The sequence below is a fragment of the Vitis riparia genome, chromosome 13, assembly GCF_004353265.1.
Source record: "Vitis riparia cultivar Riparia Gloire de Montpellier isolate 1030 chromosome 13, EGFV_Vit.rip_1.0, whole genome shotgun sequence".
NCBI lineage: Eukaryota > Viridiplantae > Streptophyta > Magnoliopsida > Vitales > Vitaceae > Vitis > Vitis riparia.
This window is the reverse complement of record NC_048443.1, coordinates 4,491,546-4,504,075: the sequence shown is the minus strand read 5'-3', so window position 1 is coordinate 4,504,075 and position 12,530 is coordinate 4,491,546. Positions and strand designations below refer to the sequence as shown.

At 29.9% G+C, this 12,530-nt stretch overlaps 1 protein-coding gene across 1 annotated transcript; it reads right to left on the bottom strand.

Moving 5' to 3' along the window:
* Positions 1–9,668: 9,668 nt before the first annotated feature.
* On the bottom strand, positions 9,669–10,226 carry LOC117927962 (serine/arginine repetitive matrix protein 1-like). Its single transcript, XM_034847700.1, has one exon. The coding sequence runs from the start codon at positions 10,224–10,226 to the stop codon at positions 9,669–9,671; it is 558 nt and encodes a 185-aa protein (XP_034703591.1).
* Between the last annotated feature and the right edge of the window lie 2,304 nt (positions 10,227–12,530).

Genomic DNA, 12,530 nt, shown 5'->3' with positions numbered 1-12,530 from the left:
AACACAAAAAAAAACCCTAGAATCTGGATGTCAGGGCGTTCATTTTCTATCTAAACCCAATAACCGTCGCGCGCGGTTCAAAAGAGAACTTCAAACAGAAAGAATGGTGAGTGGCAGGAAGCTTACCGGGGTTAGAAGTGAGCGCTCCTTAGCGAGAAGAAATCCACTAGAAACAAGCCTGAGGATGGCAGCGAGAAGGCAAAGGACGACCGGAGGTAGACGCAGAGATGAAGGCTCAAAGAGGGAAGGAAAAACTCCGAAGCGAGAAAAGACCAAAAAGTAACCCGAAAGGTGTGGAGCCCCTATATTTATAAGGGCCCAAAAACCTAGGAATCTGAAGAGACAAGCCGCTTGGAAACGCTTCTCGATAAGGCGCGTCGTTTGACGGCCAACCTTGGTGGATGTGAAGCATCATTGCCTCTCCAAGTGACGTGTTTTAAAGCGTGCCCAAGAGACTTGAAGAGACGAATAATCCGTTCCACCTCAACTCGTCAGCTGCACTTCTGAACAGAGGTAGACAAATTAAGAGGGCATTGTGGGGGGTTCCCCTCCATGTGTCCTTCTTAAACTCAAGACCCTTTGGTCGATCAGGACAAACATGTAACCCGTCTGGGTTCACTTCGTCTAAACAGTGAGAGTTTTCCTTTCTTCCATAAGGCTAGATGGAATCCACAATCTGGGCTCACCGGAATCTCAGATTGGAAAATCTATCCAATCAAGTCCTCAAGACTTCTGGCAAGCGTGATCAACTACGCCTGATGTCTGAGCGCCCGCCTGGACACCTGACATCTGAGCGGTGGACGGGACTCCATTTACATCTAAAAGTCAATATCAATTAATTGTTACACATAATCCCAGACATTGGTAGGATGAATGGACAGTCAGCTGCATAGTCCGAGATTTTGGCACGTCAGCATATGGCACCAATTAGCCGCCCTCATTTGACATGATTGCCCAGCCGCCCTATGGACAATCATCATTATAAGAAATATTAGAGTGCATAGCCAGCACTACAGTGGTGATGCCATCAGCTTTATATAAACCCCTCAAAAGCACGAACAAGGTACGCACACATATACGCTCATTCTTTCTCACAAATGATTAAAGCTATCTTTGTCTGACTTAAGCTTCGGTGGGGCTTGCCTGGACCACCTGTCCAGACATCCTTTTGTGCAGAGAAGAAGTCCGCCTAACTTTTTGGAAGTTGGACAGACTTGACTCTGGTTGGCTTAACACCAACAGTTGGATCAAGAATTTTGGATGGATCTACTTCAAGAAACAACACAAGAACTTGTGTAATGATTAATCCATCCATTTCATTTCACATAACCATTCCATCCGTTTCAAGAAATAGTGTAAGTGATCAAAAGGCAACTACAAATGAGTAGTTGGGTCATAGTTTTAAAAGGCTTAAGGCGCACCAAGGCGCAAAGTCCTCCTGGAGCTTGAGGTGTAAAGGCACACCCAAGGATGAAAATATCGGTAATCACGGATATATCGGTACTTCGATTTTACGGATATATCAGATATATCGGAGATATATCGGCGGATATTTTGGAAAAAAATATTAATAAGCTTAAAATTGTTAAAAACTCATAAAAATGTAAGGAAAACCTCATAATAATATAATTAGAAGTATAATAGACATTCTAAAGTTATTTTATTGAAAATTTTGATATATGTATATCATGATTTATTATATTTGATAATAATATCGTATGTATCGATAAAAATATGAATTTTATAAGTGTATATTTATTATTAAATTACACCTAATATTATGATATTTGATTATAATATGTCTAATTTTAAAATATATATTAATATTAAAATATGATCCATTTAATTCAATTGTATTAAACAATATAAAATAAATTATGATATATATATAATTTTTTTAATATTTAATTAATTATTAATGATATTAAAAACATTATGAAGAAAATTATATAATTTTTATATTTTTGGTAATTAATTAAAAGATCTTGTATTTAATTATAATTAATTTGCTTTTTAAAATATTCTTTTAATATTTTCATACTGAGTTTAAGTATATATATATGTTTTGCACATTATATATCAAGGGGCTAGTTAGCCCAAATGGTAAGTGGTTGAACCCCAAACCAAAAGGTTTGGGGTTCAAATCCCCTCGGCAGCAAATGGGAAGCGTACTGTAGCGGATTTGACTTCGTTTGACCCACGTTGACCAGGCGATATATCGAGGAAAATCGCCGATATATCGCGAGAAATAGGCGATTTTTCACGATTTATTCCGAAAAATCGCTGGACGGAGAAATATCGTGTCGCTGTCCTTCGATACACGATATTTTCTTCCATGGGCACACCTAAAGTGTAGACTTAGTGAAGTGAGACACACCTTATTTTACATATATATTTTATATAATATAATCAAGTGCCTAAAAATTTTTCTCTATTTTTACCCTATTTCTTCGTTTTATTTTTTTCTTCACATTATTCAAGAGGCTAGGGCATTTTTTATTTTTTTTTGTGTTTTACAAGTCCAAACACAAACATATACTGGGTTTTACAAGAAGAATAGGCCAAAACAACATTATTTTTGGCCTTTTTAAAATAAAAAAAAAATGTAAAAGACAACGTTGATTTGGACCATGTTCTTTTAAAAGAACAAACCAAACGACGTCGTTTTGGTCTTAAAAAAAAAAAAAGAAAACTCTTGTCATTCTTCCTCTATTGGTCTGCAACTCATCATCGGAGGGTGAGAAAATGACCAAAAGAAGAAGACGCATAAAAATAAGAAGAAGAATAAAACAATGGATGAGGATAAACGTGTGCCTGTTGGGGGCGTTGCACCTGGTTGGGAGGTAAGCGCCTTGCGTGCCTAATCAGTGCCTCCATGAAGGGACGGCGCCTGCAATCAGGTGAGGCGCTGGAGGGTGGCATTGCGTGCCTGGAGCCTAGGTGCCCCTTTCACAACTATGAGTTAAGTCGTGAATTTATTTTTCTTCTTATGTAATGATTGATATATCCATTTCATTTCACACAACCATTCCATCCCCATTTCAAGAAACAATATATGCACATGCTTGTTGTAATGTGGTCATCGAACGGTGGGATTTTTTTTACAATCAATATGGTAGCTTAAAAAAAATAGTTTTTAGACTAATGTAGTAGAAATTTTTATCAAGTAAGAAAAAGAAAATTAAAAAATTGTTATTTTCTTTTAAAATAATCTTTTCAAAAAATAATTTTTTTTCCTTTTAAAAAAATTTATAACAAAAACATCGTATTTCTAAAAACGTTTCTAAAATTTCTTTAAAAAAATTTATAAGTTAAAATCTTATTTTGATGAGATGATTTTTTCCCTAAAGTGTAGCACCAATTGAGGTTGATCAGGAACCACCAGATCCCTCCCCAGCCTTGTCATTCCAAAATAAGTATCAAGCAGTGGGCTCCCTCCCCAATTCTTGTCATTCCAAAATAGGTATCCTCCTGTTATTGCTCCCTCCGTCCTAAAAGGCCATCACAGCAGGGTACAATGGTTGCATATTTATTGAACTTGCATTATATAAGGGAATCAAAGTTTTAATAAATATATCTAATAGTTTTAAGAAGATGTGGGATAAATAATTTTCATTTCTTTTAAAACAACAGATAATACAGTATAAAGACAAGCAAATAACTATATATGATAAAGAAAACTCCATCCAAAAAAAAAAAAATCATATTACAATTTAAAAATCCCTATACACAAAAAAAAAAAAGTCCTTGCTATAATCTAATAATATAAACTATTAAATACTAACCTATAAGTAATTTATTTTATTATTAATCTTTTTTTATTCTTTATTTACTTAATATATCTTCTCTTAATTAATTTAAGTAGGGATTTACTTCTTTTTTATTTTTAACAGTTTTAATTTTATACTTTAATCTTATAAATAGAAAATAAATATCATGCTGATAATAAAATTCACAATATATATAAAGATTTCTAAAAAAAGAGAGTATTGAATTAAACAAATAGGTTAAGTAAGTTTGAATATTATTAAAAACAGAACGGAGATGAAAAGAAGAACAAAATGGAAAAAGAGGAAAATATCAGCGAGTACCTCGGAAAGCTTGTCTCCTTGAGCTTGAAAGGAGTCGGCGAGTTGTTGGGTGGATGGGCCGTCGGAAGAATCTAGGGCTTTGCGGCCGCGAAACTCCTCTTGCTCTTCCACCTTTGCCTTCATGGTACTAGTAGGTTGCTGCTCCTCTTCATCTTCTAATGGACGATTTGATATTAGCGGCTAGTGGCCGCTACTTGTCATTGCCCATGCTCTGCCCCTTCCACGTTATTTTCATCCTCATAGGCTTTGTAGTTCATATATGGGCTGACCCTCAGCTTAACTGGACTGGAGGCCCAACATCCAGCCCATCTTCACATTAATTGGGGCCAACAAATATGCTGAACCCAAATCATGTCCTCCATTTACACCTTAATTTCCTTATCACTTGTCAATACAATAATCCACTGCTGTATAGTCCGCGACTACACACCATAATCATTGCAAAGATTTCTAGAAGGAGAGTTTGCCCGGTTGCTCACCACCGTGGAGCAACGTCGTCCCCACGTAACATTTAGACACATCGGCTACGTGTCATCATCCTAGGGCCTCAGAATCTGGCGCTGAATTCTTAGAGATTGTACAGGGCGCGTGAAATGAGATGGGTTCCACCCACGTGGAATGGCTTAATGCCCAAGTTATAATCTGATTGGCTCTCCTCATTATTTTAAGGCTCAACCTATTAAGACTAAGTGAGAGTGAGATGGAGATGGAGATGAAGGCTAGTGGAGAAGTGGTCCCAACCCTTCAGTGCGTCCTCCACCATCTGGATCAAATCATGGAATCAGAGATTGAATTAGAGATAGTCCAGTTTAATTCAATAATCAAAGATAAAAAAAAAAAAAAGACACAGATGTGGAAGAAAAGATTTCACGGTTTTAAATTTTTTTTGATAGATAGAAATTTGTTATCAAATTTTATTATTAAGTTTTAAAATTGAAAATCAATAATAAGATATAATTTTTGTCACCAAAATCACTCTAAAAACGATTTCTCTCATCATATTATTATTTACCTTGGTATTTATAAACTTGTAAATTTACTAAAACTTCCTCACCTATTATTAATTTTTTTTGTTTAAACATTTTTATTATTTTATTTAAAAGTATGCAACATATCTAATCTTTTATCATATTTTCTATCATTTCCTAATAAATGAATAATTGATGATAAAAATAATAAAAAGAATAATAGTAATAAATTATTATAATAAAAATAATAACATTTCTAATTTTATTATGTTATTGATGAAAGATATTTAGAAATTATCTTATGATTTAAATATGTATAATTATTATCAAATCAAATCATTTGGAGGTTAAATTTTTCTAGAGATATTACAAGGTTGGATTTTGAAAATGATTAGAATTTATATTTCTATCAAATTTGTAGGTGTTATGTTTTATACTTTTTTTTTATTTAAAAGAAAAGAAGTAAAATGCAAAATAATAATAAATTTATTTTATTTTTATTTCTTTACTACTTGTGTGAATGAATGTGCCGCTTCAAAGTTTAGGAAAGAAAGCGAAAATAAATTTATTTGGAATATTGCAATGGTTTGTCAGGAGTTTTTAGGCTGATGATGTGCTTTTTAGAAAAAAAAATGACACAAAGATATTGAGGAAAAGATTTCACAGTTTAAAATTGTTTTGATAGATAGAAATTTGTTATCAAATTTTATTATTAAGTTTTAAAGTTGAAAATCAATAATAAGATATAATTTTTATTATCAAAATCACTCCAAATTTTCCTCAATGTTATTATGAGCTTGTAAATTTACTAAAACTTCCTCATCTATTATTATTATTTTTTTGTTTAAACATTTTTTTTATTTTATTTAAAAGTATGCAACATCGATAATCTTTTATCATCTTTTCTATCATTTGCTAATAAGTGAATAATTGATGGTAAAAATAATAACAAGAATAATAGTAATGGATTGTTATAATAAAAATAATAATATTTCTAATTTTATCGTATTATTAATGAAGGACATTTGAAAGTTATCTTATTTTTTAAATATTTATAATTTCATCCTATTTATAAAAAAAACAAATAGAAAAGCAAATTATTTAATTAAGAAAGATATTTGTAATAGGAGTTAAATCATTTGGAGGTCAAATTTTTTTTAGAGATGTTACAAAGTTTAGTTTCAAAAATGATTATAACTTATTTTTCAATTAAATTTAAAAGTATTCTGTTTCATGGTCTTTTTCCATTAAAAAAAAGGTAAAACATAAAATAATAATAAATAATTTTTAAGTACTTTAATTTTGTTATTTAATTTAAAATAATAAAAATAGATAGATATTATATAACATAGATAATCTTTTATCATCTTTTTTATCTTACATTAATAGGTGAATAGAGTCAAAATACAGAATAATAACAATGAATACATTTTGTTATTTAATTTAAAATAATAAAAATAGATAGATATTATATAACATAGATAATCTTTTATCATCTTTTTTATCTTACATTAATAGGTGAATAGAGTCAAAATACAGAATAATAACAATGAATACATTTTGTTCTTATTATTATTTTTTTCTATCACTTATAAGCATTTGATACCCTTGCATAAGGTACCAGTGAAGGTGACAGTAGAGCACCAATTAGCATTTTCTTTTTATTTTTAAATCATTGGAGGACAACATAAGGATATGTTTTAATAAAACTTAAAATTAAATATTAAAATTTTAGTATTCAATTATGTGATAAATAAAAAAAATTAATTTCTAGACACTATTTATTTTCCAAATTTGTTCTTTATTTAATCACCACAGTTTTGAATTAGAATACCTCTTAAAAAATATTGTATTATAAGCTTGTGTATACCTTATTTAAAGTAATATATTAAATATTATATTATGCCGATATATTGTAAGTTATATCCATATAAGGTTCATCGTATAAATGTTTTTTTTTTTAAATTTAAAAAATGCCTCCTATAAAAGTAATTGTTTAAATTTTCATTGTTTTAGAAGATATTAAAATTAATTTTTTTTATATAAATATTTAAAAATAGCCAATGTTGCAAATCCAATTATTGGTTTGATACATGAAAATACATCGCTTTGTCCTTTTTCTTTTTTTTTTTCTTTCAATTTTTAACTTTGTTATAATTATAAACAAAGCCAAAAAAAAAAAAAAAAACCATAGTTTAAAAAATTAGTTAAAATTACCTAAATTTTGTGCAAATAAAATAAAAAATAAGTTTACTATAAATTAGTAAAATTATCATCCCAAAAAACCAATATGGCTGAAATAGATTTTATTTTTATAACCAATATAAAAAATTTACCATACACTCACTATTTTCATCTTACAATTCATAAAATTTTCATGAAATTTAACTTCTATAAATTTCTTTAGGTTCCTCCTAAAAATGATAAAATTTAGATTAGAAATGAATTTCTTATAAATTTTTAAAATTCAACTTCTTATTCTATAATAAAACCAAAACAAACTATCAATACTTAATTCCAATGAAAATTTTTAATTAGAACTTCAAAACACGATCCACACTAGAAAAAAATTCCATTGTAATTAACTATTCCAATTAATTTTGAAAAATAAAAAAATAGGATTTGAAACTCTTTCATAAGTTAAATAAAAATTAATGAATTAATCTTAATAATGAAATACAAAAAAAGTCATAAAAAATTCTTATATTTTATATAAGAGTTGCTATCCAAATTATTATCTAAATATTTAATTTTCTCCTAATTACATAATTAATTATTATAACAAAATTTGATATTTAGAGATATTTGAAAATTATTATTTTTAAATTAAATAAAATAGTAAGTGAGTTTTTTAGCATGTAACAATAAATGGAGACATTAATACTTAATAGCAAAGGAACTATCTACACTCCCCACACTTTTGACAACTGTACACTCACCTACAATTTGAGAACTTTTGGAGGCTTTGAAAGTTTGAAAAATGGTGATAGAAATGGATAAGAAACGTGTCCTACAAGTTTACGCGTGAGATATTTTCAACATTTTGAAAAAGGATTGCAAGGCAGAAATAATTTGACAGATTTTGTAATGAGACATATGTAAAATAAAGTTCTTACCTACTATAATAAATATTAGTAATACTTTAAAAGATTCGGATTGAGAAAATATCCCCATGTCGTGGCAAAGAAAATAATAATACAATAATAAATAACAATAGGCTTTGAAAATGGATAAAGGTTGGAAATGGGCTTGGGCTTTTGAAAAAGGGTTAGAAGGAAGTTATGGAATGGGCCTTGGGCTTTGAAAATGGGTTGAGGTTTGGAAATGGGCTTAGGAGGTTTTTTAAAAGGGGTTTTTAGGGTCCGGCCTTTAAGATGGGTTTTGAAAAGGGGTTAATAATAATAGGTTTTTTTTTAAAAGGGGTTAAAGGGTTTAGGCTAGGGTGGACATGGGCTTAGGAGATGGGAAATAGGCTTTGCTTATAATAATAATAATATCGATAATAATAACAATAACAATGTCCGTTAATAATAACAATGTCCATTAATAATAATAATATCCATTAATAATAATAATATCCATTAATAATAATAATATCCGTTAATAATAATAATAATAATAATAATAATAATATTCGTTAATAATAATAATAATAATGATATCTGTTAATAATAATAATAATAATAATATCTGTTAATAATAATAATAATAATGATATCTGTTAATAATAATAATAATAATAATACGTTAATTATAATAATGATAATAATTTAAAAGTTGGATTAATAATGATAATAATAGTAATGTTTTAACAGTAATAAGATTTTGAGAGTTCGGGTTAATAATAACAATAAGAATAATAATAGGAATATTTTAATTGAATAAATAATAATAATAATAATCGTAATATTTTAAAAGTTAAATTGATAACAATAATAATAGTAAGATTTTTAAAAGTTGAGTCGATAATAATAATAATGGTGTGATTTTGAAAGTTAAGTTAATAACATTAATAATCATAATAATAACAATAATAATGATAAGATTTTGAAATAATGATAATAATAATAATAAGGTTTTAAAAGTTGAATTAATATTAATAATAATAATATGGGTTTTGAAAGTTTGAATTAATAGCGATAATACGAATACTATTTTAAAAGTTGAGTTAATAATAATAATAACAACAATATTTTGAAAGTCGAATTAACAAGAAATAATAATAGTAAGATTTTGAAATAATAATAATAATAATAATAATAATATTTTGAAATAATAATAATAACAAAATTTTGAAAGTTGAATTAATAGCAATAATAATGATAATAATAGTGATAGTAATAATAGGATAATGGTTAATAATAATAATAATAATAATAATAATAATAGGATAAGACTTAATAATAATAATAATAATAATAATAATAGTGATCCCAAGCTCTTAAGCCTAAGCCCAAGCCCAAATCCAAAAACCAATCAACACAAAATTGGGCCTTGCCTTATCCCAAGCCCAGACCACCCCAAACTTGGGCCTAGTGCCCCAATCCAAGCCCAAAGTCCTCATCTTCATCTTCTTCCTTGCATATTCCCCCCGGCTGCAACGTCTCCGTCACCTCCACGCGGCGGCAGCAACGGCGGTATTCGGGGTTGTGGATCCTCCAGGCCAAGTGGACAGCCCCTCGGGCTTCGGTGGCGCGAGGAGGAGGTGCTGCCGCGGCGGCGTCTTCGGCGCAGCTGCCATGGCGGCTGGTGCAGGCGCGCGCGTGGAGGAGAGAGGCCGCGGGCGGCGGCGACGAGGAGGTGCTGCGGCGGCGGCGTCCTCGACGCTGCTGCTGCGGCGGCGGCGTCCTCGACGCTGCTGCTGCGGCGGAGGCGTCCCCGACGCTGCTGCTGCGGCGGCGGCGTCCTCGACGCTGCTGCTGCGGCGGCGGCGTCCGCGACGCTGCTGCTGCGGCGGCGGCGTCCCCGACGCTGCTGCTGCGGCGGCGGCGTCTTCGATGCTGCTGCTGCTGCGGCGGCGTCTTCGACGCTGCTGCTGTGGCGGCTGGTGCAGGCGCGCGTGGCCGGAGCGAGCGGCGGCGGCTCGGCGACGTCCAGGAGGTGCGGCCGCCATGGATCCAGCTAAACGAGCGAGCCTGAGGAGACGGGTATGAAAGGTGGCAGCCATGCAGTAATGAGGGAGAATGAGCATGGCTGCGGTGTAGAGAGAGAAGTGGTGCGCGGGGGGGAGTATTTTGACGTGAAGGATCCATGAAATGCAAAGAAGGAAAATGAGACGCACTCAAGGGAGCATGACGATGGCGGCGTGTATAGAGACCGAAACAAAGATCATAAGAATGATAACGGCCATACATATGCAGAGATGAACACCAAAGAAGGAAATGAAAGCGGGAACAGAGCATAGTGTGGATACAAGGAGTAAGAAAACATAAGATGTTTCAAGAACCCAACAATTGTATTTAGTTTTGTTTTCTATAATATTTTTTATGATACAATGGAAAAAATTTCTCTTATTCATGGATGTAAGCATGATCGGTCAAAACACGTTAAAGTGTACCTTTGTATTGATTGTTTTATCTTTGTATTCTAGAATTAATATTCTTTGCATTAAAGTTTCCGTCAGCACAACAAAACTTTATTATGAAAATGATGAAAACTTATTATCATTCAAATATTTATGTAATCTAACTAAATATACATATTAAAAAATTTATTCTAATTCTTATTTTATCATTCGTATAAAAATATAATTCCTTTCTTTTCTACTTCTTCGCAAGAAAATCTTTTCCTTTGTAAGATAATTATTATTTGAGGATTTCGTTTATGAGGATGATTTTATTTTTTAAGTAATTATTAAATGTGGTGAAGAGTTTAGGTGCTATTTATTTAATTACATTTTTTTTTAAATTTTCACTAAAATTAAAATTTTATTTTATTTTTATTAAAATCGATAATATAGTTTTAATTTTTTTAATTGTAAAATTTAGTAGCAAAGTTTTAAAGATAAAAATTAGAATTATTTATTTATTTATTTATTTTTTAAACTTTCAAACAGACTTGAATATATGAAATAACATATATCTTATATTATATATTTTGCAATATTTTATTTTATTTTATTTTAATTTTTTGTAAAACATGTATAAAAGTTTCTAACAAATTTTGAAAATTTTGAAACGTTGTTACATAACACGTTTTAGCTTTTTTATTTTATGTTCCTAAAAGTAACAAAAAGAAAAATGTTTTGTTTTTCTTGATGCTATATTCTTGTCTTGTTTTTTAAAGAAAAAAAATGATATTGATTGCTTTTTGATAGACCCTCTTTAGTACTTACCAACATAGAAAATAGTGATATTATCAAATCAAATGAGTTCATAATAATTAATTTGATTCAATTTTAGTAGTTAAAATTTGTTAAGAAAATTTTATTGGACTGATATGTTTAGAGTTCGTTGCTAGTGATTCAAAAAAATGTTATTGGCTTAAAAAGTGTTTTTGATAATAATAATAATAATAATAAAGTGTTTGATAAAATTTAGAAAACATTTTTAAAAATTTGAAAAATCACTCATAATATTTTTTTGAATAAACACTTGATATGTCATTCTCCTAAAAATAATTATAGAGAAAAACATTTCAACTAAAAATACTTTATATAAAAATACTATCAAACATACTCTTAAATCTCATTTGGTAGTAATTTTAAGAAGCGCTTTTAATATTTCTAATACTTAAAATTTTTTATCATTCAAGTGTTAAAAATACTAAAAACGCTTTATAGAATAACTCCCAAACACACTCTTAATGTCTTTCAAATAATACTACATTTTACTTATTTATTAAACCAAACGAAATATTATACAATTAATTAAATCCTTCTTCCATACTACTATTGAAAAAAGGAATCAAAGCATAATAAACCTTGCATTCTATTTAAAAAAAAATAGAAATTAATCTATCTTCTACCATTGGTGAGCATGGACCATTTCTTAAGTCTCTTTCGTTTGCTTTGTGATAAAAATTTTCTTTGAAATTATTTTTACAAAATTAGTAGGCATGCTCATGTTTAGGACCACCACTCAAATTTTAATACTCTAAATAGGGATGTAACATAATTCATGTTATAAAAATTCCAAATATTTTTTTTTATAGTTATTTGAAAGTAATTCTAAATTTTACATAATTATTAGACTAAGAGTTTGTTTGATGGTGATTTTAAAAAACATTTTTAGCCTAAAAAATATTTTAAAAAATAATAATTAAGTATTTGGTAAAATTTAGGAAACACTTTTAAAAATTTGAAAAAACACTTATAGTGTTTTTTGGAGAAACACTTAGAGTGTGTTTAACGGTTATTTTAGGAAGTGTTTATAACATTTTTAATACTTAAAATTTTTTATTTTTTCAAGTATTAAAAAAGTTAAAAAACACTTCCTAAAATCACTACCAAACACTCTTAAGCGATTTTTTT